Consider the following 25,847-nt stretch of genomic DNA (forward strand, 5'->3'; position numbering starts at 1 on the left):
CAGTATATGTTTTCAGGCCTAAGTGGAAGGGGATAAAATGATTACCATCTCAGTATTCATAGCCTTATTCCACACCAAAATCTGTTGTTTGATCTATTAACTGAGAAAAGATGGGCTTGGTTAAACAGAGTGGATAATATTTAAATTTAAAACATCAAGGTGAGTGCTATCCCTCAGATCGGTAGATCACACACCTTTCAAAAGCTTTAGAGAAAGGCCTGTTTCCATCCCACAGTTTTACCTCCACACCCAACAGGCCGCTCCCTCACCTTCCACCTTCCACCTTGAGTTGCTATCTAAGAAAACAGTTTTACATCCAGATGCTTGGTTAAAAAATGTCCCCACTGTAGTCACAATCATGTGATGCAGCTCGGGGGGTAGGATTAGAGATGAAGTTGTGATAAAGTTGTGAAGTAGGTAAGATTTATCATTATCTGTTCCATAATACTTATTTTCCCTGTAGCTTGAATTTTATCATGCCCAATCCATCTTCATCAATATTTACTGAGCACCTACTGAATGTGAGTCTCTAAGTTGGGTTCTGAGAATCCAAAGACAAATGCTCTACACTTAAGTAACTTGAAGCCCAGCTATGAGATGAGACCTGAAGGGAGGTGAATGTTCCAGAATATCTAGAAACACACTCAAGGACAAGTAAGTTTTCTTCTTTATCTTTAGGATTAGTATTTGCCTCGCTAGTGCCATCCTAAAGGGATTAAGATGAATAGCAATTGCTGCACTCACTGCTTCTATCAATAAATAAAATAATTCTAGTAGTACTTGAATGTTCAGCCTCTAAAAGTGAAGCTTCTCATCTGAGAGCCAACCCCACAAAAATAAAATAATTTATATTTTCCATCAGTTTGGAAATAAATTTACTGCAACAAGATATCAGGCATAAGGAATGGAGCCTTTCTTTTATCCTTGGATTTATTTCCAATACATTTCCCAGATTTCCCTTGACATTTATTTCGTACCTCTTCAATATTATTCTGGAGTATAAACAGACTTGACCAAAGATGCAGCTATTCTATTTTTTCAAATGATTGCATTTTGATAGAATTCTGAAGTGGTAAAGATTTTTAATAATACATTGTTTTGTTTTTCTCTGCTACCTGATGTCTGATGCTAAAAGGTTTATTTTTTGATGTTTATTACATGTGATTTTGATTATGTAAAACGGAAGAAAAAGGACAGATGGCAGTACATTAAGCTAGCTGAGAAAAGAGTTGCGACTGTGTAAGAAGCTTACCAGATAATATTTTTAATTTGATAATTTTGAGGGGAATCTTCACTAGTGACCACCACTGTTTTATTCAAACACCTCTTTTACTGGCAACCTAACATCATATTACTTTACCTTTTAGCTATCATATTGGAATAGTGAACACATACAAAAATTTATCTCAAACTATGTCATAAATCCTGTACACCAAAAATAGTACTTTCACTCCAAATAATTTATAACTTGAAAAACTAACTCTATTCTCACACAAGAGCCTGAGAAATCCTAGGTATATTCTAGTTCCCCAGTTTTAAGGGAAGAAGGTAACAGAGTGGTCAAAATTCAGTAGATCCCTGTGAAAGATTTACGGAAAAAGTAAAATACAACTGTCTTTCCTGTGTTCTCTATAACCTGCCACTTTCATTTCCTTTTTTGCAAGAGTCTCTCCCATGGTCCACCTGGTTCTTTGTGAGCTGTGGTTTGCCTTTACGAGACCCTCAGGAACAGGGATGATGGATGCACACATTTACTGAACATTTTTCTGCCCTCTGTGCTAGGATCAAGACTATGTTCAGTTGGGAAGGCAGACAATGTCAGTAAGTCCCATTGGAATGCATAAGTTTCTAGTTGCATACAACCAAGAAGAAGACTGGGGAGAAACAAAAGAAGAAAAAAAATGAGGAGTGAAGGGAGAAGGTGAAGTCAGAGAAAAAGTTGGAATGGGAGGTAGAAGAATCAGAAGTGATTCTTCCAATTCAACAGGTAAGTAAATGTAATAGAATTACTGTCTTTCTGCAATCTTATAAAATTTATAAGATTAACAAACAAAATAATACAAAGAGCCAGTAGGCCAGCATTCTCTGCAAACACTTAGGCAACTAAGGAAATTATTTAGTTACTCTATCTTGCATAAATAAATAATCAACTGCCATTTATTCATAGTTCATCTGAATGAGGAAGTTCAAAGTACTGTCCCCCTTCAAATTGAAAAATAATAATTTGAGTTTACAAGAGAGATCCTGAAGCTATGAACATTTCAAAATGACTTTTGAATCAACACATTTTAAATAATTAATTTATGTATCAATATGCATTATTAAATGATTTTGGTGCTGAAATGATTTTGGTGCTGAAAGCATTTTGGCATATTCTAATTCTTTAAGACATATATTTGTTCTAGTGCAAAATCAACATACAATCAAAGGCCAATTTGGAATCTAAGTATTACCCCAAATATATTACATGAAAGACTAGCCTCAGATACTTTGAAGAAATTAGTAACACTTACTTTTCCAGTCAGGTCTGCCTATATAACCCTTCGGAAATTGTTGCTGAGATATTCAATTTGTATGTAATATGAAACAGCCAATAAATTTTAATTAAGAGAATATTAACAGTAATGAAACTGATATCTCATTCCTTATCCTATGTATCCTGGATAAATTAGCATTTATACATGGAATCTGATATCATTGATGTGGACACTTGTTATCACTTAAAATAAAGGTTCTAATAGATTTAAAGTGTTTTTTATTAAGGAAAATAATCATTATATAAAAAAGACACCTGAACTTATATATTTATTGCAGCACAATCAACAATGGCAAAAATACGGAATCAACCTACGTGTCCATCAATGGAGGACTGGAGATATATATTTTTTATATATATATATATATAATATATATCCCACTATATATTTTATATATATATATAATATATATCCCACTATATATTTTATATATATATATAATATATATCCCACTATATATTATATATATATAATATATATCCCACTATATATTATATATATATAATATATATCCCACTATATATTTTATATATATATCCCACTATATATATATATATCCCACTATATATATATATCCCACTATATATATATATCGCTATATATATATGACACATATATATATCCCACTATATATATATATATCCCACCATATATATACATATATAGATATAGATATAGATATATCCCACTGTATATATATATATCCTACCATATATATATATATGTGGTGGGATACTGGCCAGTCATAACAGAGAGTGAAATCATGTCTTTTGCAGCAACATGGATGGAATTGGAGGACATTTTCCTAAGTAAAATAACACAGAAACAAAGTCAAATACTGCATGTTCTCACTTGTAAGTGGGGGCTAAATACTAGGCACACATGGACATACAGAGTGGAATATGGACATTGGACACTACAAAAGGTGGGAGGGGTGAGGGCTGAAAAATCACCTGTTGGGTATGATGTTCACTATTCAGGTGATGGGTACACTAAAAGCCTAGATTTAATCACTATGCAGTATATATACATAAGACATCTGCATTTGTACTCCATAAAGATATTTTTTAAGGCCAACAGAGTTTGTTTACTGCTTGTGTTTCATGACATTTAGTTTTTTTGAAACATATGTTTTATTTAAAACTGAGATGAAAGTGTCTGCGATTCAAATGCATCACAGCCTGTCCCATTTAGATAAATTTTCAGGAGAAATGCAAGCCCCTGGGGAAAATATCTCTGCTCAGGGTCAAATGGATCCTACCTCCTTTTTTAAATGCCTGCATTGCCATTGGTAACTCATACTACACATTTTAAGATTTGCAAAGGGCAGGACAGTGAGCCCTATGATGACATTTATTTTTTAATTCAAAGTATTTTGCACTGCATTTTTAAAAATTGCATATATTGTGTTGGATTAAAATAAGATGTTTGCATTGTATTGCATAATAGAAGAAGTATTTTAAGACCAATTAATTCTTAGCCACTTTTTAAAAAATTTTTTGTGGTTCAGATAGACCTCATGGTACTTTGAAATGAAAACAATCTCTCTCTGCAACTCTCAGGAGCTAGGTGAAAGATACTCAAATTATGAAGATGCTAGAGCCCTGGGGTGCAGAGAGTCCATGTTTAGTATATCTGTCAATGAGTTCATGTTGCCATATATTAAGTGGTGTTAATTAATCTTAATATCACTATACCAAGAGTAATTGCAGGATTTGATGGGTGAAGAAAGACCACTGCTTGATTTAAGCAGAGAGGGGGTAGGTGGTAAGTCTTACTTTGGACCTTTCTTGATCATAAGAATTGACCTGAAGTTTGCCTAGAGGTTTTAGAAAATAAATATTTGCCCAAGAAACCGTTCCTTAACATAGTTTCATTTCAGTGAGTAGGGACCAAAAGAATACTATAATATGCACATTTTGAATACTAATTTTATTATACTTTTCTGATATCCCCTCTAGGAGAAGTCATGGAAAGCGACAGCACTCAGGACTTACATCTCTTCCAATGAGGTCCTCCTGATTTTCCACAATTCCCCAGGGGGCAATACCTATGGTGCATATCTTTCCTCGAGACTTAGATGCATGATCCTTCAAGGCGTCTCCAACATGACGAATAACACCTAAAAAAAAAAAAAGAGAGAGAGAGAAGCATTGATTTTGTCTTTTAAAGCAAATACCTTTCCATCATTCTAAAGAAAACTGTGGTAATGGTTTCTCCCCAGGTTAAATAAATTGAATATAAAATTTTGACACATTTCTATACAAACCACTTGTATTTAGGAGGAAACATAAACTCATGGCTGTAATGCCAGATGCATTGGCTGGATTTGTATATGAATTCTAGCATTGCCTTTCTTACTCCAATTTATATGAAAAAACAAAAAGCATCCAATGTCTATAAAAATAATAAATACAATTTTTTAAACTAGAAACTCTTTTTCTTATAAGCATAATAATTTGTTAGTATGATTAGGAACCAACAGCTTGACTGTGTCATGTTAAAAGCACCATGTATAATGGTATGTTAAATCTACACCACAGTCTGTATATGAGTTAAATTCATTCAAAGACATGAGCTATTTAGTTTGAGATTTTGTTAACCTTTATGAGAACCTACTCGTAAAGACAATGTTGGATTATTCTGTGGAAAATTTATGTTAAAATATATAGACACACCTTTTAATCTTCATCATTCTAATTATTTTCCTCTTCTGTTAAAATGACCTCCCCCATCATAGTTAAGGGTGAGAAAATTCAGTTTACAAGATGTTAGGCAGCATAACTCTTACCTTTTTAAAAACCATTTAAAGAAGACGCAATTTCTAATTCTCTTAACCTCCCTCTCAAATGATCATTTTTATAGGAAGATGTATAAGATATATCCTCTAAGAAAAGATGTTTCTGCTTATCAAAATTCCACCCATTTCTCCAGAAAAATTTATACCTAGTGCCATTTCCTATATGAATGTTGAGTTGGATTTGATTTCTTCTCCATTTGAACATATTGCAGTTTGTCAATTTTGAATAGCTCAGTATGTCACTTAACATGTTCTGCAGTGATTCATAATTATATGTGAAGATGTCTCTTCTAACAGTAAAACTGTTTGAGAGGGAAGTTGGAGGATCAGTGCCTTATTCATCTTCCTACACCTCAGGGGCTAGCCTAGAGGAAGGGCTCAGACACTGTGCACTAAACTAACTAAACACATGAAACACGCCAGGCAATTTAATCATGGGAAAAGACATGTGTATTTAAGTAACTCAATACTGAAATATTCATAAAATGAAACAGAAAGAATCATTGTTTAAAAAGCAAATAACAAAACGGTGTAAATGGCCATTAATCATGTTGAGCTATTCAAGAGTGTTGGAAAGAATATCATTTTCACTTATTATCTTATCTATGAATCTTCTGAGTGAGAGAACTGGTAAAACAAACAAACAAACAAACAAACAAACAAAAAACAGACCAGAACCAAAAAACAACAAAACAAAACTCCCCAAAATAAGGCTGTGAATATTGATATTAAATTGTTTCCAATTGTTCCCAATACAAAACTCCTTTCAGGGCCAGCCCTGGACAAGAAGTTTAACTTTATGGTATGCTCATCTGTCTGCACAATTCTATCAATACCTCTTACCTAACTTTAACATTTTATCGTTAAGAACCTCACTTTGGGTATTGGATTGAACACTAAGCCTGGAGTGAGGCAGAGATGAACTCTTGGGTTTGTAGCATGTAGGCTATAAATTCTTCTTTTGATATTGAATGCATTTTATAAAAGAATAAAAACAATAAACAATATTCCAAGTTCTTAGAAATAGAGCATTGGTAAGACTTTCTTTTGAACCTGTAGAACCCTTTGAGTTGGTCTCTATGTGACAGGAATGCAATAGACAATAACCACAAGCCAATGAGGACTGCTTAGTTGAGAGGGAAACGTGGAGCCCAAAACCTGAACAGTCATTGAAAGAAAAATTGCTCTGTAGATATTTGATTACTCAGGATAAGGAGTAAAGAGCTAAGCAGGTCATTCTAAGATCATGTCAGTGTATGGGCTGAGTCAGAATTTCACATAACAACATTGAACATGAGCAGTCTGCAGACTTCATTGCTGAAATATCTTTACGTAGCTGTGTGCAGAATGTTCACAAATTCTAGGTATTTAAGAGAATTCTCAGTGTAGGTCTTAAACAGCATCCAAACTACAAATGTAAAATTAAACAACATTAAGATAACGTGTTATTTTTATTTTTTGAGACAGAGTTTTGCTCTTGTTGCCCAGGCTGGAGTGTGGTGGCATGATCTTGGCTCACTGCAACTTCCACCTCCTAGGTTCAAGCAATTCTCCTGGTTCAGCCTCCTGAGTAGCTGGGACTAAAGGTGTCCACCACCGCACCGGGCTAATTTTTGCATTCTTAGTAGAGACAGGGTTTCACCATGTTGGCCATGCTGGTCTCGAACTCCTGACCTCAGGTGATCCCCCTGCCTTGGCCTCCCAAAGAGCTGGGATTACAGGCATGAGCCACCACACCTGGCCCGAGATAACATGTTATTTAAAACTAACTGGTCCAGAGTTATGTTTAGAATATTCCATTAACTACGAATGTATCCACATGTACAGATTTGGGGCTTGTCATAAGTTTGCCTAACTTATTGCAACATTACCTCTGCATTTCCAATTGGAACTTCAAACTTCAGGCTGGGGAAGTATGCCAAAAACATTTACAGGCATCCATTCCATTATCTGGTGCACATTAAAAATGTTCTGTAAATAAGCACTTAACTAGAGGTGGGCCAGTAAGAACTGATTTGAGAATGCATCTATATCACAATATAGATGGCAGGAAGGAAAACTTCTTTGGAATTCAGAGTGAGATGTGTCTTCTGTTGGCACAGTGAGGAGTTAATAAAATATTTTAAACAATAAACACGTAATGCCCTAGACTTCGCCTTTATGTCCCAGATGGAAACGTCATTTTGCAAAAATTAAAGCTATTTGGTACCAAACTTGAAATTGTGTAAAGGACAGAGGTAGGGCTTCCAATTTAAAGCAGAAGTCATTCCTTAAAGAATTATTGGCAATTTGAGCTGTTTAAAAATATCCTGTGAAATTCCATTAGTCATGTTTATGAATTCTGTATAGTCAACTATTAAATATCCCAACCCGTTTCTTATGTTTCAGTAATTCTTCTTGGTTAAGAAATAACTTTACAGTTCTCATTTAGATAAAGGAGGGAGCGATAACCAGCAACTATGGACCCATGGGTAGGGATGAAGTGGCATGATATAGAGATAATTAACCTTAGCAGAAAATTACATCAGGCATGACATTCCCATGGCCTATGTTGACTTTCTCTGTTCCACTTGCAATTACCTGTGTTAACCCCTCCAGTGAATATCCACGCTCCAGTTGTCATAGCTGCTTTGATGAGCCCTTTCCCAAAGACTTGCTTGAGTTTTGGCTGGAGTTCAAAGTTCTGCAGGCCCCCATGGACAGAGATGAGAAGCTTGGGAAGCTCCAACTGCCATTCCTTGGTCATCAGGTGTAAGAGGAGATCAGGTTTTGTATCAAAAGATACTCGCACATACTGGAAGAAGAAACGACATCAATTAGGGAGACAAGGCAGGACTGGCTGAGGCTGGTTATCTTTACTGATTGCAATTATATGTGTAGTTATGTGACAAAAATGCCTCATATAAAATCAGATTTTTTGAAAAGGGGTGATCACTTGCTTTATCAAAAGAGCCTTCATTAGACAGAGTTCGTACTTTTAAAGGCTTTCTTGAAATTATAATTCATTTTGAAATTATTAGATTCTCTAAAATGCTGTGCAAGCATAACTTTTCCCAGACCGAGTTCTTCGCTCAAAGGAAATCATGTTTATATTTCACCACCCTTTGCATGTGTACAACAGTTCAAATGTTTCTAATATTTTTCATATCTCTTTATATTAACTAGATGCACATATTATTATTTCTGTGACCCTATTATTTTAAGAGGATATGAAAGATTCTACAATTGTACATAATGTAATGAGAATTTTAAAATAACGTAATAGTGAATTACATTTATTTATAGCTATAACAACTGCATACCAAATGTAGTGTTTCTGTATCTTTTAAAGAAGACAAGTAACAAAAGGCAGGACAACTATTCTTGAAGAATAGTTGAAAATTTGGGTGTATAGCAAATATCAAGGTGTTACCAGATGCAACTGGAAATAAAGTTATAATAAGTCTATATAAATGAAATACTATAAATACATGCAGTAATAAATATGTATATAACCATATATATAGATACTCATTTAAGTCTCAATGTAATTATGTAAAAACTTCAATTTCTAGCTGGAAACAACTGAAAAACTGGGCAAATATAGAAAGTCCTTTGAAATAGGTTTCTGAGCTGGCATGAAAAAAAGAATTATTGAGACTCCTAAACAAAGAAGCAGTTTAGAACCTCAGGAGATTAGGGAGTACCAAAGCAGGATTTGACCCTGAGTGTCTTTCCTAAACCCTGGAAGACCTAGAGCATCTGATTTAATGGTTGCATGCAGTGGGGAACTGAGTGATTTTATGGAAGAATTTAATATGGGATCCTACATAGAGCTGGTATACTTCAAAGGGCTCATCCTTAAGTATAAGAAAGAAAAAAATTAAATAAGTCTGATGTACAGAAGAAAATGGCAAGAAAACTTGCCTACCTCAACCTTGACTCTAGGTGGATGAGGAAAAAATTTCCCCTCTGATTATTTTTAAACACAGTCAGGCCCGCACCCAGGCCTTGTCTGTATTCACATTATCAGTGTGGTTTAAGAATTGCCGAGCAGTGTTTAATGTTAAATAGTTCTGGCTGGACGATGGTTCCAGATAACTGGTAGAAGTAAATGCAGATTCTCTGTGGAAGAATGTGTCATCAATCCATGCCTGAAATAATTCTCATGGGGAAATAAGTATTTCATAGTAAAATCATAAAATAAATTATACAGGAAATAAGGCAGCATGAATGAGAACCAACAGGAAAAACAGGCACCAAAATAAGATCCTCAAAGTCATTGAAATGATCAGATACAGGCTATAAAATAACTGTTAATATGTTAAAAAGCATAAATGAGATGATTGAGTATAAGAGTCAGGAGCAAGAAACTAAAAAATGACATATACATACATATATATATATCTGAAAAGAACCAAACAGAACTTCTAGTAATTAAAATGTAATAATTAAATGAAAATTAAAATGGATAAGTTAAATTAAATATTAGATATAATGATAATAGATCCAGAAGATAAATGAGATGCAGTCAGGAAAACAAAGGATTTGAAAATATGAAAGGAAAATAAAGGAGCTTGGAGGAGATAATCAGAATTATAGATAGAAGTAAAGGAGATGATGGGGAGGAGGCAATATTGGAAGAAATATTGGCTGAGTATTCCTCGGAATTATAGAAAGACACCAATTCTAAGATGCAGAAAGTTCAGTGAATTCTAAGCAGGATAAATGAAAAGAAACCTCACTTACATACACATCACACATAACACCGAAGGGAGGGGAAATTCCTCAGAAGTAGCTGGAAATAAAGACAGATCATGTACAAAGAATAGTCATTAGACTGAAGACCTACTCCTCAACAGCAACAATAGACACCTGAAGCCAAAACCTTCCACGTGTCAAAAGAAATTACCTGTCAGTCTAGAATTCTACATTCAGCAAAACTATCTTTTAAAAATGAGAGCAGATTATAGATATTTTCATACTGCCAAAACTGACAGAGTTTACTTCTAGGCACCTTCACTGAAGGAAGTTGTTTTAGTTGTTGTTTTTGTTTGTTTGTTTTGAGATAGAGTCTTGCACTGTTGCCTGGGCTGGAACACAATGGCATGATCTCGACTTACTGCAACCTCTGCCTCCTGGGTTCAAGCGAGTCTCCTGCCTCAGCCTCCCAAGTAGCTGGGATTACAGATGCCCACCACCAGGCCCAGCTAATTTTTTTTTGTATTTTTATTAGAGACGGGGTTTCATCATCTTGGCTAGGCTGGTCTTGAACTCCCGATCTTGTGATCTGCCTGCCTTGGCCTCTCAAAGTGATGGGATTACAGGCATGAGCCACCACACCCGGCCTGAAGGAAGTTTTAAAATATATATAGGAAGCAGGACTTACGTGATCCAAAATGGATGATCTGGGTTGTAAGGTAGGAAGATAAACTAAGATATTAGTTAATATAAGGTAAATCTTAAAAAGTATTGGGTATATAATATAAAATAACACCTAATTTACAGTGCAAAGTGATAGAACTAAAGCACTGGACAATACAGCATATAAATGAATGGTAACAATTAGAATTATGGCATTCTAAAGCCTATGTTGTGTGGGAAAGAAGGGAAAATTATTAATTCTGGAATTTAAGTATGAATGTTGAAGTTGCATAACCACAAAATGAATATGCCTGCATGTAATCATACAAACATATGCTTTTCGATTTATAAATAAGATTATCCAGGAGATGACAATTTATTGCCATACTTTTGGGTCTGGAAAACCCCATTGTTTCAAAGCCTCAAAAATTGTTTCTCTATTCTTTCGTTAAAGTATATTTGAAATATATTCAGCTGAAACATGAGGCAAAAGCACGCAGAATATGAAAGCAGCTTAATAAAATAAACTACATCACCAAGAGATACCAAAGAGCTAAAGTTTCCCGAACATATATGCCAGAAATCCAAAGTGTTGGCATCCAATACCGTTGTTTCTATATTGATTTATCTGGCAAAAAATGATTCCAGAATACAGAGTAAATGTTGACAATTTTAGCTAAGTACATTATATCACTAGAATTTGACTAGAGTTTGCAATATGAAAAATGGCATCTTTTGTGCACCAACTCTCATGCAGAGGGCAAAAACTTTCAGATATCTATCAACAGAAATTTTCACCAATGTGTACTTTTGTGCCACACAAGGAGCATTCAGGCAGAAGAGGGGGTACTGGAGTATCAGACGCAAACAGAGGAATTTCTTAAGTAAAAGTTTCTGTTAAAAATCTTCATTGAGAGTCTCTTTATAAGAGAAATATTTATAATGAATGCTATAAGATAAAAGAACAAAGAAAAAAATAAATAAATAAATAAATAAAGGGGCAGAAGAATACTTTGGAGGTGTTGGGTAAGTTTATGGCCTTGATTGTGCTGATTTCCCAGGTATGTTCTTACCTCCAAACTCATCAAGCTGCATATACTAATTATGTTCAGCTTGTTGCATGCCAATCATACCTCAGTAAAGTGGTTTAAGATAAAGATGAAAGAATAACATTTTTTCTGTGCCTGTACACTGCTACTTGAGTAGTGTGGTTTAGCGACTTGAATAGTTAAAATTTGGGGGTTCTGCTGAATTGAATTTATTTCATTTTGACTAATTCCAGAACAGGTTATTTAGTAAAATAAAGTAGAACTGGGACTTGCAAGGCTTCCAAACTATGCAAACCAAGAATGCTTTAGTGTGAGACATATTAAGAAATTGCTTTTCAAGTTACTGTTCTCTTATTTATCAACTTTAACGTATCACTTTAAAGAACCCCAATTTAATGTGGACTTATGTTCTCCTAAGGTGAGATATAAATTACACTTTTCTTAAACACAGAAAAGCATCTAAAGTATAAAAATACTCCTAAAATTATTTGCCCCTTGCAAGACTACAGAGTAATTCCTAACATTTCTGAGTTGTTATGATTGTGGCTTTTGGAACCCCAAAATTCTCCATGTAGATCTGCACCTATACATTTCATCTAGCACCACTACACTCCAGCCTGGGCAACAAGAGGGAGACTCTGTCTCCAAAAAAAAAAGAAAAAAAAAATCCCGAAAAACAAGAACAACAAAATAACCAGAATACAAGAACCTTGTATATTTGTTGTGCACCAGGCACATACATGCTGTGAGATCCAGAGCCATAGTTAGTACCTGGGAATAGATATGCATACATTATTAACTCACATAGTGTGAAGGGAGATTACAATTCATACTAAATTAATACGGATATTGTGTAATAATTTCAGCAAGCTTAACTAGCTAAGTGACATATTATGGAGTTCAATTATTCATACTAATTGGTAATAAATAAATGCATTTTTAGGAATAAGCCTCCCTTGATAAATAATTTACTTTAGGACTTCTATAGTTATACATACAATATAACAGTAAGAAATGTAAAGGGTCTACTTATTGATCAGGTGGGCAGCTCACTGGAAAAGACCAATAGAACTACTGAATATGTTGAAATTCCTTTTGAAGCAGCCTAACCCATACAAAGCTGTGTTCATTATCACAGAATGTTTGTTACTCAGCTAGTAAGCAATCAAGAGAGTGAATGAATGAATGACCTAAGAGATCCCCTTGATCCCAGCTCCCCATCTTACAGATGAAGAAAGGGAGACAGTAGGTGAGGTCACGCTACTCGTGGGCTCTCTTCACATTTTTCTCTCTGCTCACAATTACTTTACTAAGAAAAAAAAATTCCGGCCAGGCGCAGTGACTCATGCCTGTAATCCTAGCACTTTGGGAGGCCAAGGCAGGTGGATTACCTGAGGTCAGGAGTTCAAGACCAGCCTGGCCAACATGGTGAAACCCCATCTCTACTAAAAATACAAAAAATTCGCTGGGTGCAGTGGCACGCACCTGTAATCCTAGCTACTTGGGAGGCTGAGGCAGAAGAATCACTTGAACCCGGGAGGTGGAGGTTGCGGTGAGCTGAGATCACGCCACTGCGCCACTGCGCCACTGCACCTCCAGCCTGGGTGACAAGAGCGAGACTCTATCTCCAAAAAAAAAAAAAAAAAAAGAGAGAAAAAAAATCCCGAAAAACAAGAACAACAAAATAACCGGAATACAAGAACCTTGTGTATTTACTGTGTACCAGGCACATGCATGCTGCGTGTTCTACTTTTACCTTCTCACATACTCCTCCCAACAACAGGGATATTGGTTTCCCCCACATTTTACCGACGGGAACAGAAAGAATCCATCATGTTCTCAAGTTCACTATGCTAGTATGGGAGTGCTCACAGCCCAGGTCTGACTCCAGGGCCCTTTCTCTTTACCTCAAAGGTGTAAATGGCTCTGTCTCTCTGTACTTCTCCTTTTCCTTTACCTATGACCAATCAGTCTCCAAATTCTAATGGTCCACTTATCAAAACAGTGCTCTCAACCAGTTCCTTTTCTGTATTTCTTCAGTTGCCATTTTAAGAATGTATTCTTACTAGGATGTCCATTTGAATTACAGCAACAGCCTCCTACTGACTTCTCTATGAGACATCAACAGGCAGATTTCTTTCTCCAATCCCTTTTGGACCGCATTATTTCTCAATTAAAATTCTTCCATCAGATGGAAACTCCCCATTCTTGCCCTCAGCATCCCCTATAACTTGACATAATCTTGCCAATTCTGAGGCTTTCCTCACTTCTCCCTGCATTTGGCCAGTGCTGCTCCCCTCCAAGTCCTAGATAATGCAATCTCTCCCCTTTCATCTACAGAAAGCATTCTCATCTTTCAAAGGCCTTTGTTTCATCCAACATGACTTTTCCTGAGAATGCAAGTTCAGGCTGATGCAATATAACTCTTAATCAAACCCAGTGTGATATATATTTTTTTCCGGTTGTTTTTCCCATGTGTCAATTTTATCTCCCTGTGTTGCAAGAGCTTTGAGGGGAGGGACTGTGTTTGACCTGACCATGTCTTTTTTTCTTTAGTAAGCCTTTCAGCACTGGCTATGAAGTAGTCACTGTCTTGGAAAGAAAACAGAGTTTAGAGATATCTTGGCAATCATGGGACTCTTCAAAAGAATCTGTTCCATTCTTTTGCTTTTCAAATGAGGATACAGAGACCCAGGGAAGGTGAGTGACTGGAATATCAGCGCTAGTTATTCAACAATCCTTTAATTCATTATTGAAGCTACTGTTAACACTGGCGGCTCTAGAGGGGGCTGTGCTTCTCTAATTTTAATGTGCACAGAACTTACCTGGGGACCTTGTCAAAAATATAGGCTCTGATTCAATACATCTGGGGTAGGGCTTGGGCCTCTGCATTTCTAACCAGCTCCCCAGGTACCACATGAGCAGCAAGAATGATAACTTTTCCCCAGACCAAATATCCCAAATGATGTGTTTTGTGTTTTTTATTTGGTCAAAGAAAGAGCTCTCAGTATTTTACATGGAAATCCAAAGGAAGATTTAGGAAGTACTGGAAGAATTAGTAAGGCCACAATAAATAAGAAAATGCAGCAATTGACAAGCTACTCAAAGTATCCTCAATTAACTAACCTCTTTTGACCAGTACTAATTCTTACACAAAGGAACATTTGGTTAACTGTAGAACACACCTAATTATCTAGAATCATGCAAGTAGCACAAACAACGGGTGGCTCTGGCCCTTGGATGTTGCCCGTTATTTGTGACTTATTGTGTCCTTCTCTTGAAGAATAAAAGGCAAGATATAAATAAAGCATATAAGTGAATTAATTTGCTACTTTTTTCATTTTCGGTTGTCACCATTTAGCAACACAGGTACATGGTTTTGTAGATAAGAGGATAATTAAAACCAAGGGATAAAACACTTTGAGATTATCTGAGGATTTTCATTTTCAAATGATATTCCTCTGCTCATAAACATCAGTTCCTTTTGTAAGCTCTCCAGGTGCTTCAACACAGCAGTTCACTCATGTGCCGAGTCAGCAGCTCCACGCTCATAAATGGACGTGCCCAGAGCAATTAATCAATTCCTATTAAGTAGTCAATATGATTTGAAATTAGGAGCTATTTTGGTTGTCAAGATCAGCAATTTTGACTGTCACTTGTGAGTCTATTAATTGCAAAGGGCTCACCTTACAAATAACAAGAAGTCTTCCTAATGAGCATGCTCAGTTTTGTCCCCTGAGCATTACTCTGATGTGGTGCTCCCATTTAGAGATTTTTCAGACATAAGTAGCATGACACTTGAGTGTCAGATAGTGGCATTGCAAGTCCTTTGGCAATTTGAGCATCCTCTGTTGTTAAACAGGGGTGATCCTGACGACCTCACAGGACACTGTGTGGATTAAATTGTGGCACATACCAGGTATGGCGGAAAAACCAATAAATGCAAATTGAATGAAAGTCACTTTCACTTTATATATGACTTCTGGGTATAACAGGTCCAAGTAACTTGTCTTTAGCTCTTTAGTATGCCTTTCAAAATAACTTTTTGTTTTTCACCTCGGAGTTATCTGGGGAGTGACTGGTGCAGATGTTTATCTTTCTAAAAGCACCTGTTTGGGCTACCCAATCCTTTCTTTATCCATGGCCTTTAGTTCCCCAATTTATCATTTCGAGAGATAAACTGGGCTCAAATAAGTTACTCATGGCTGGAATTATGTATCTCTTCTCTTTCTGTCATTAGCATCACTGCCTGGCAGCAGGAAGGCCCTGTGATGTGCTAATGACAATCAGAATAACATCTCAAGAATGTTCTGTATGAACTAGAGGCTAGTTCTAGTTGAAATTGTACTTTTTGATCTATTCTTAGTTACCTTGGAGGCCAGTACATCAGCATGATTTTCATGAGAAAATGTATTTTGAGTTCCAAACAACAAATTTAGACATGACATTCTGTGAGACTATAAATAGAAAACTAGAGATTTTCTTTCATTCAAATGGCAGAGGGCTTCAGTAACTAAAACTCTCAAGTTTTTGCTCTGCCTGGTGCTAAAGGTCTTTTTGCTTAGCAGGTGACTTATTGCATTTTTTACTAAAGCCACTCTGACTGCTTCATGATTAGAAATGTTACTAATTGCCTATCAAAGCAGAACTCAACTTTATCATGGCTTCACTCTGCACTGATTTGGCGTCACAAACAAGACAGTCCTTTCCCCTTCATCAAACCCACAGTAGGCAAAGGCTGGTTGGTGGGTGGGGCAGCAGCCACACTGCATAGAACAGACGGGCTGTTTCATTAAGAAAAAATAATAACAATCTTCCTTTGGCATTCTCAATTTGAGTTTTGGCAGAGCAATCTGCCTTTGAAAATTCATCAGTCACCTCTTTAGGGCTAAATTTTAACCCAAGTAAATTTGCCCAGCTGTTTCAATGAAAATGTAAAGGAACTGCAGAACAATGAATCTGGCTACTCTCTTGGAAATATTAAATGACAGGTGCACCTCCTACTGTAAGGCCATCTTTAATTCTTGGAAGTGATCACCTGGTTTTTGTTACGTAGTGTTCTGAAAAATGGAACTATCATTGCTAAATCTATTCTAACAATATTTTTAATGCCTTTCTTCCAAGCCTCTAGTGGAAAATCTGCCCCATTTTCCTTTCTGTTTGAGAAATGTAACAAGCACCATTTCATTTCCTAACTCTTTGTAGGTACCTTTAAAATGGGCACTTGTAATTAAAGCTGTGGCTGAACAGAATGTGTCGCTTGAGACTGCTAAGGCAATTTTGCTAATAACAGCTTTCCAAGTCCATGGGGCCTTGTGCTTTGCAGCAAGAGTTTAATGCTTATGATGGTTTAATAGATAAAAAATATCCTTAGAAAATATTTAGAATCACATTAACTGTCATCAAATCCCTAGTTTGATGACCCACTAAACTCTGGAATTGGAGGTGTTATTGTAATTTATTCCATATTGTTTTTGCAATGTCTCAATGTGAGATACCAGGTGCTTACAGGGGATGGATGCTGACAAGCCACAACTCAAGGTTTAGAAATAATATAAAACTCCAGTAAGCATATGAACTAGTCATGGGAGGTAGTGTACGACTTTTCTGCCAGAATTATTTAGCATAACGTTTTCCAGATGCAAAGTAGGATGGTTTCTTGGATGAGAATTGGTTCTTCCTTCTCTATAGATCTATGATTAGGATCAGAAATATAACTGAAAAATTCTAGTTTTATTCTCAGTTTCAGAAAAACCTTCCAAAGGTACTGCCAGTTCACTGGTCTTGAGATTACAAGGTAGAAACTGAAAATCAATGGAACAATTACAAAACCTCTCAAAACCCTACCGTGTATGTAATGCTGCTTGGTTAGCCACAGCCTATTGATTAGCTATTTTGTTTTGCGAAGGGGGACTCATTTAATTTCCTACTTGGTGTGTGCCAATCAGTGATGATTCCCAGATAAAATTTGCATATTGCAAAGATAGACAATTTTTAAAATCTCAAATTCAATCCTAAAGGATATTAAGAGCATAAGCTTGTAGATGTCATGCTGCCGACAGCCTCCCCCTGACTGTTATCTCCCCCTTAAATCCCCACATTCCCTTTCACCTCACACCCACAACGCCCAGAGAATAAGGCTTTCATCCTCTGGCAGGCTCTATAGTTACAGCTTTAAGTGTGAAAATGAGGGCTAGAAATAATTATCTAAATCATACGAAGATTATAATAAGGGGCTCAACCTAATTTAATAGGGAGCGTAAATAGCAAGGGAAAACCTAAAGAGAATTATGTGGGTGACTTGAGAGGTTTAAATACAAGTCCTTAATTAGGTTACACTTATTTACCTGGCCCACAAGTCAGCTCAGCATTAATTGGAAGAGACGATTAGTAAGAAAATAAGATTCTGTCTGTAATCAAGTCCAACACTGCTTCCTTTCCTAAATAATGTAAGGCATGAGCCCCAGATGTAGAAGAGTCTTTGAGAAATGATACTATGTTGGCTGATGGGTCCATCTTCTTGTGGCTCTGTAAAGGGTCCTAGAAAGTTACCTGGATTCCATTTCAGTAAAATAATGCCTAAACCAGAGCTTTTGCCTCTTATTATCTTCTCCCTTTGGCTCTATGTTTTGACCTTTATGGGGCATCTGAGTGAACTGCAGGGTCTTCTGGTTGTTCGGGAATAGCTTTCTGGGGCTTGCAGTTTGGTAGGATGTGGCTTGGTACTTAACAGGAAGTCAGAATCCTTCAGTTCTGTCAGCTTTGAACGTCTTCTTCCTGTGTCACAATTTTTCTCTGTCAAGTGCTGGTTCCACTGTGATTTTATGGGGGCTTGTCAAGCCTGGGAATGGAGGACTGAACACTACAAAGTACTCGAAAAGGCACAGAAAATGGTTCTGTGAACTTAGGATGTAAGTTTATGAAGACCCCTTCCTGCTCACAGCTTTTGAGTTTCATCAACCTCATTAAACAATAGTGACTTTATAATTCTAAATTGATGTTTCCTTATCAATAGCTAGAAACATAATAATTAGCTTCCTTTCAATTACCCACATATATATTTCCCAACAAAACATCTAATATAGCCTGTGCTAGGTGTATACAACAGAGAAGAAACAGAACTGACAGGAGTCCTGAGGAGGCTGGGTTCAAGAACTATGTTGTTAAATAACTGTGTAACTTTGGAAAAATAATTTAACTTCTCTAGGCTCAGATTAGTCAGTGTTTTTTAAGCCGGACTGAACAGTAGAACAACCTGAGTAATTTTTTAAAAACTCTGGATGCCCAGGGTCTATGCCAGACCAATGAATGAGACTCTTTTGGAAGTAAACCTTGGACATAGGTATCAGTGTTCTTGTCTCAGAAGTTTGCAAGTTGTGAATCGCTGCACCCAATCTCTCAAGTGTCCTTGGTGGCTTAAGCTCTGTGACACATTGCTGTACTGCCTGCATGATAAAACAGACACACAGAGTGCTCCTGAGCAGAGATGTGGCTCCCATGGCCTGCAACATTGTAATAATGATTATGATTCTCTTTTTCTCCAACTTTATCCTCTACCCAGACTACTGCACAGTGTCTCATATTATGTCCAGACCACATTGGCAACACAAGGGCTTCAACTTGGCTTCAAAAGTTAGTAAAAATCAATCTTCCTCTAGAGTTTTTTGACCACTTTGTGAAAAATAATTTCAACTTTCAAGTATTCTTGTTAGAGGCAGGGGACTGAAGGCATATTAAATCAGTTGGCCAATCTGATTAAATCTTAGTGAAAAATTAACCATGCCTTCCCCATGCAAAGACTGGCACTCTTTAACAGATGGTTGTTGCTGATTTTCCCTTTCTACAAACTGTGTGCCAGTTTTTTTGAGAGGATAAGAGGTAAAGAAGGAACAGGTTGGCACAAAACAATTATCCTGCCAGATAAAATGAGACCTCCGACCTGTGGACAACTCCACCCCTTTGTCTAGACAGAAGAAGCAGAATAATTGAAGGACAAGTTTTCAAAGTGGACAAAATGCTTATTTATGTCTGGATGAAGAGCTGGAACTTCCACTTGTTAACTATTCGGTAGTAATAAGAAGGTAAATTGGTTCTCATTTGGCTGATTAGACTCAGAAAGAAAGAAAGGTTTACTCTCGTAGGGACAGCTCTGAGGCCATCTAGGGCAGCCATAACCTCCGAGACCTAGCCTCAGAGCCAGCTTTGTGGGCGTGGGACCAATATAGTCACACTATTCAGAAGGCCAGTGCTTAGGGTCCATTGCTGTACACTTGCTATCTTAAAATTCTTAATAATTTTATCCTTGAATTTGTGTTTAGCAAATGAAGTCCAATGGGACAGTGGAGTGTTGAAGCTTCAGTTCACAGGTGGTCCCTGGTCCTACCTCCTTGCTGCCTCTCCAGGATGGGGAAGGTCAGGGGTGGGTATGTGCCTCGCAGCATTTCAGGGTAATGAAAAGGGAGCAGCCTTCTCTGTCTTGGGCTGGCAAAACCATGCTGTGTTTCATGGATGACTTGGCAGAAGTTCACCTGCCTTAGATACCAGCCATGTCCCAGTGTAAATGTGGCAATCCCATGGCAGGGGTCACCCATCCACTGAGAGTTGGGGCTGCCAGCCATCGGAAGGGAGGATTGATTTCTCTGTCCCTGCAAGGACCCTACATTTTCATTTTGTACTGCGTTCCACAAAGTATATAGCTGACCTTGTCTAACCTGATCACCAACAGACAACTCTGAGTTCCATAGAGCCATGTGGGGCCTCAGGAGGGCTGTCAAATCAGTGTCTATATGTGTCCCCTCCGTGGAGCACAGTGGAAGATCTATCTGCTTCTTCGAGTCTTTCTTTCCACTGTGAAATACTGTAATATACATACAGTATATATTTGCTCTGCGATATTAGTTAACTAGTTAACTATTAAGGGCTGCAGTAGGTTACTCTGTCATGTAGGAATAACAATACTACTGTTATAAACATAAAACAAGGTATCATAGTTAAGTATTTGGCACAGTACCAGGGATGTAGATGTTCCATAAATTTTAGTTGCTATTATTATTGTGGTTATCATTACTTGCTATAGATTCTGAAAGCAATTGCACAAGTATTTTAATACTATTTAATTGCACAAGTATTTTAATACTATGAAGGACACACATTTTAATAAACTCGTTTGGAGTCTCAGTCTCCAGAGTCCTTAGGGTCTGCCAAATGCATTACAATTTTCCAGGAAAAGAAAAAATAATCACAAAAAGGAAAGTCATATACTGAGAAGGGATCTTGGTTTTGTCCCCCGTAATAGCACACCCATGGCAGCTGTTCAATTGTTGAGGTGTAACAGTGTCTCACTTACTGTTTTGCCGGAGTGAGTGGATACAGGAGGTTGACTGAAAGTGGAAATCTAAGTATGTGATGTGGTGATCCACAGACCACAGATCTCTGTCAGTGTTGGGCTGGTGTCCTGGACCCACCCTCCTGCCAGTGCCTGTCACCAATGCCATTCACTGGAACAGAGTTGATTGCGGACTTATGCAGCCTGGCACCCCTATGGAAATATTCTAACACATCTTTGGACTCCTGGGAAGTAAAGGAAGCTGTTTCACTACTCTGTCTTTGTTACTTTTATAAGTAGCTATTATTTTCATAAACATCTTGAGCACTAGCTGTATACCAGGTACTTTTAATTTTCTCTCTAATCTTCATAAACATCAAATAAGGCAACTATGCCTGCTTTATAGATAAGAAAACTTGAGGCTCAGCTAAGTTAAATGGTTTAATCAAGACTTTCTAGTTAAACAGTGAGAGAGTGAAGGCTGAGATCCAGTTCTGTCTGACTTCAAGATCATGCATCTTAATCGCAAAGCCTCTCTTTCCGGTACAGTAAGTTAGCTCTTTGTAGGAAGAATACCAATAGCAAATAGTTGCTCAACTTTAACACGAGACAAGATTCTAAGTGCTTAACATGAATTGACTCATTTAATTCTAGAGACAGCCATATGAAGGAGGAATTACTATCCTCATTTTACAAGTGAGGAAACTGAGGCAGTAGGAAGCTAAGTAAACTGTCTCATAGCCCATTAATGACAGTCAGGCTGTAAATAAAATGCAGTGTGCCTTCAGATGCTGTGGTCAACCAGCAGGCTAAAGGGTGAGAACTTCTGGAATAATTTTAAAACATTAACTGAAAAAGTGTAATTTGGCTTTCTAAAATAATATATAAGATATGTGCATCCAAATGAGTGTCTTTCAAAGTATTTAGTCAAAATGTTTTTGCAATTTATTTCAGAGACTGAAGCAAATAATAGTGATGATAGTATTAATAATATTAATAGCAGCTAGATTAATTTTATATCTATTGTGTGCTCAGCACTGTGCCAAATGCTTTACATAAGTCATCCCATTTAATGCTTATGACAGTAATACTAATCATTTATACAACAGAATACAATTACTGAGGCTCAGAAAATTTAAGTAATTTTCTCCATGTCATAGCATTATATGATGGTTCTGGGTTAAACTTGTATTATCTAAATCCACAATCTACATTCTTCGCTTCTAACCTCCTAATACTAATACTTCACTACTAACACTCCATTTTTAAAAGATATTTTTTAATGGTAGAAAACTTTATCTTCGTAGAATAGACTGGACTTGTAAAAAATAGTAGAAGTTACTTGTGACTAAGCTCTAGGTTTTATGAATTTCAGGTACTTCTGATTCATTTTCCATTAAAACTATCATTTGATGAAAATACAGACTGCTTTTCTCTTGTAATCTACAAATTGTCGGGAATCACTCCCCAAAAGACAGATGAGTGCACATTTGGACAATGGCAGCATCATGGTCATCAGAGTCTCCTAAGGTGACAACTTTGAGGGATGCTCTCACTTACAAGCCTATTCGTGCTCCATATCTGACACTAACTCTTAACAGTGGAAATGATGACCAGAGGCTTATCATATGCCTACTGGGCTAATGACATGAGGCTGGCAGGCAGTATTCAAGCATCCTGTGAAGGCACTGGGTGTACCACTCTACAATGATTATTGCCCAGCGAGCCACATCCTCATTTACAGCACTTTTCTTACAGGGACAACTTGCATGACTTTTAACACGTGGTTTCAGAGAATCTACATTGTATGTGGGTCAATCCCGTACTGTGAACAGTGACTGTACTAAATTGGGGACAGTTAATAATCTTGTGTGGGCAAATGCATCTCTTAAGTGAGTAAGGAAGTTGACAGATTTCCATTTCCCTTAGTTTTGCATAGGCCAAGACTAATTAACTCATTCTTTGTTTTCCCAAGCCTTGCTGGAGGTTGCAAATAGCACATTTTTCTTTCTAAAATATCGTTCAGCAATGGTTTCAATTTAATATATATACAGCTCAGAATTATATTTCATAGAAAAGAAGTGTTAAAATAGCTGAGTCAGCCATTCTTGGTAAAGAAATTACTGCAGTGGCGGGGGTGGGGGACAGGGAAAGGGGAAGAGGAGAGAGACAGGGAAGGGAGAGGTAAGAAAAGAGAAGAAAGAGGTGGCTTTATTGCACAGTTTTAGACTGCCATTCATGTGAGGTGACTTCCCTTGTGGTCTGTAGTATGCTTCTTTAAGCAAAATTTCTTCTCCAGACTCAAAAAACTCCATGACACACCTAAGAACAGCCATCTCCTGCTCCACCCTCAGCTAGTTTTCTCTCTTATAACAGTTAGAAGCAAGCTTGTTGGACAATAGCATCTAGAATTTTCATAACACATGCTAGACAAATTCTGTCAGCTAACTAGGAAGTGGCCCATGATGAAAGGTGAAATTTAAAAGCAACAACTCTTAGAAGTAACATTTGCATATTTCCTAAAGTCTCTCCAACTCAAAAAATGCTTTTTATGTGGAATCTTCTAATGAGAACATTATTGAGTACAGATGCTTGGAGAAAAAGCACTTAATTTCAATGGCAATATTTCTCTTAGAACAAGGAAAGAAATAGGTGGAGTTAATCATTTCTACTTTGAATTAAGAGAAATGCTAGTTACCAACAAAATAAAACAGAAGTCTAAAGGCAACACATTCTCACCAAAGGGGTAAAAAAAGGAGTTAGAAAAATATGTCTTAATGGATGAGACCCAGAAAATGACATAATAAACAGTGAATAACTATAGAAAGCTATTTTAAAATGATTAATAATAAGAGTCACTGTGTCTGTAATTATTTAAAAGTCACTAATTACTTTAAAAATCCCAGGAGGAAAGTTTTTTTTTCCCCGTTTTATAGAAGAAGGGTTGAGACCCACAGGGGCAGGGGACTCAGAGCAGGTCACCTCATCAGACAGTGGCAGAGTGGAGATTAGGCCCAAAGACTACATTTCATGCTCTTAACCACCCCTTTGCAGGACTTCAGACTTGAGATAGCATTTGGGAGCAACTGAATGGCTTTCTGATTACCATGGCTTTGTTGGAATGGCCGCCTCCTTGGAACTCAATGGTCCCAAAAGCATCCGTAGGGCTGAGTTGAGTGTGTTTGCTGATGGACCACTTTTCGGACTGGATGTCATTTCGGGAGAGGCGACTTTCATTTTTCTCATTCTGAAGCACAGAGATACTGGGGGTGAGGCCAACATGCTGGCCTATCAGACGCCCACAGCAACACCTACAACAGAAGAGGTTAAAGTGAACCCCTGGTATTAGTCACTATTGGGATACACACTTAAGGCAACCAGCTGGAGAAATCTACAGTCTGTGCCGACACCTGTCCGTCAATTCTCAGGAAGAATTCTACCATGTGGCTATATCAGGCATGGGTAAACTCAGGCTTTCCGTGATACACATATCTTTTCTTTTCTCCCCTCTACCCATTTTCCTTTAGCTGTATAAGCTGTAATATGTCTCCTGCCCTTCTCCGTCCACCTCTTTTGTACCTGGCATTTTGTTCAGGATTGGACATCTGCAAACAAAACTTCTCTGGATTTCTCTACTTCTCACTCAGCCCATCTATCAAATCTATCAAAGAATGAAGGTCTCTGAAGAGCTTTGAGGGGGAGAAGTTTAACATGCACATTTAAATGAGGAATCTCACTTATATGTGAGTCACAACTGAACTTGTCTCTTCCCAAGTGACATTTGCTGTCAAATATCCAATTCTGAGAATAAAAATCTGCAGGCTTAAGTGTTCTTGATGAAACAATGAAAAATATTCATGAGATATTTGAAAACTTAAACTTTGCTCTATCATGAAAATGTCCTTCATACATTACTGTTACTACCTTTATGACTATTAGTAATAAGTTACAATACGTAGCTGCCATTTATTAAAAACTAACAATTTAGCATCCATTGTTTAGATGAAATATTGTAGCTTTGAAGGTTAGGTAATTTGTGCAAGGTTACACAGATAGTCTCTAAGACTCTGTAGTCTATATTTTAAACCGATTTGTTAAATTGCCCATTCATAAAGGCATTTCAGACATGTATATGCTACTTTATCCCAAATGCTTCTTATCTTATATATTGTTGATCCTAAGGAAGGTAAGCAGGGTGCTAACAAAGTGCTTAAATGGGAATCTGAAGGTGTACAGTTTAGTTAGGAATCTGCTAGGAGTCTTTTATTTAAGTGTCTTTTTTTTTTTTTCCTATTGCAGAACGCTGGTACAAACTAAGGATTTAGAGGAGGTACTTAAAAGGAAAAACCAATAACCATAACAAAAAACATAATCCACTGTTACATACAGTGATTAATTCCTTCCACAATGGTATATATGTTTTTCTTTATAGACTCTTAGAGTATGAATTGTAGGCATGACATATTATATACATGTATAAATAAGATTGCTTCAAAGATGTCCAGAAACAATATAAAAGATATTTAATTTGACAGTGTTTCCCTTGCAACAGGTCATGATTACTCTTGCAGGTTTTTTGTATAATTACTACTTCATGTTCTCAACATTATAGACGGCAAGATTACCTATGGGGGTCTTTGGTGCTGGGTATGATGTGGACACATTCTCTTTTATAAAATGCTCTTTCTATCCAGGATTTCTGAGCCTGAAAAAGAAAACAAAAACAAAAACAAAAAAAAAAAAAAGGAAAGAAAGAAAGGTGAACATACAAGTGAAATATTTTTAACTAGAAA

At 36.9% G+C, this 25,847-nt stretch overlaps 1 protein-coding gene across 12 annotated transcripts in view; it reads right to left on the reverse strand.

Moving 5' to 3' along the window:
- Positions 1-25,847, reverse strand: part of TRPM3 (transient receptor potential cation channel subfamily M member 3) — a 585,468-nt gene that overhangs the window by 293,011 nt on the left and 266,610 nt on the right. For all 12 annotated transcript variants that reach the window (XM_024252051.3, XM_024252058.3, XM_024252049.3 and 9 more), the window contains 4 exons: positions 25,680-25,759; positions 24,161-24,365; positions 7,918-8,131; positions 4,535-4,659 (listed from right to left, as the gene is read on the reverse strand). In XM_024252051.3, the coding sequence (XP_024107819.3) occupies positions 4,535-4,659; positions 7,918-8,131; positions 24,161-24,365; positions 25,680-25,759 (624 nt within the window). The remainder of the gene's footprint in view (positions 1-4,534; positions 4,660-7,917; positions 8,132-24,160; positions 24,366-25,679; positions 25,760-25,847) is intronic.

Source organism: Pongo abelii, chromosome 13 (assembly GCF_028885655.2).
Source record: "Pongo abelii isolate AG06213 chromosome 13, NHGRI_mPonAbe1-v2.0_pri, whole genome shotgun sequence".
Classification (NCBI taxonomy): Eukaryota; Metazoa; Chordata; class Mammalia; order Primates; family Hominidae; genus Pongo; species Pongo abelii.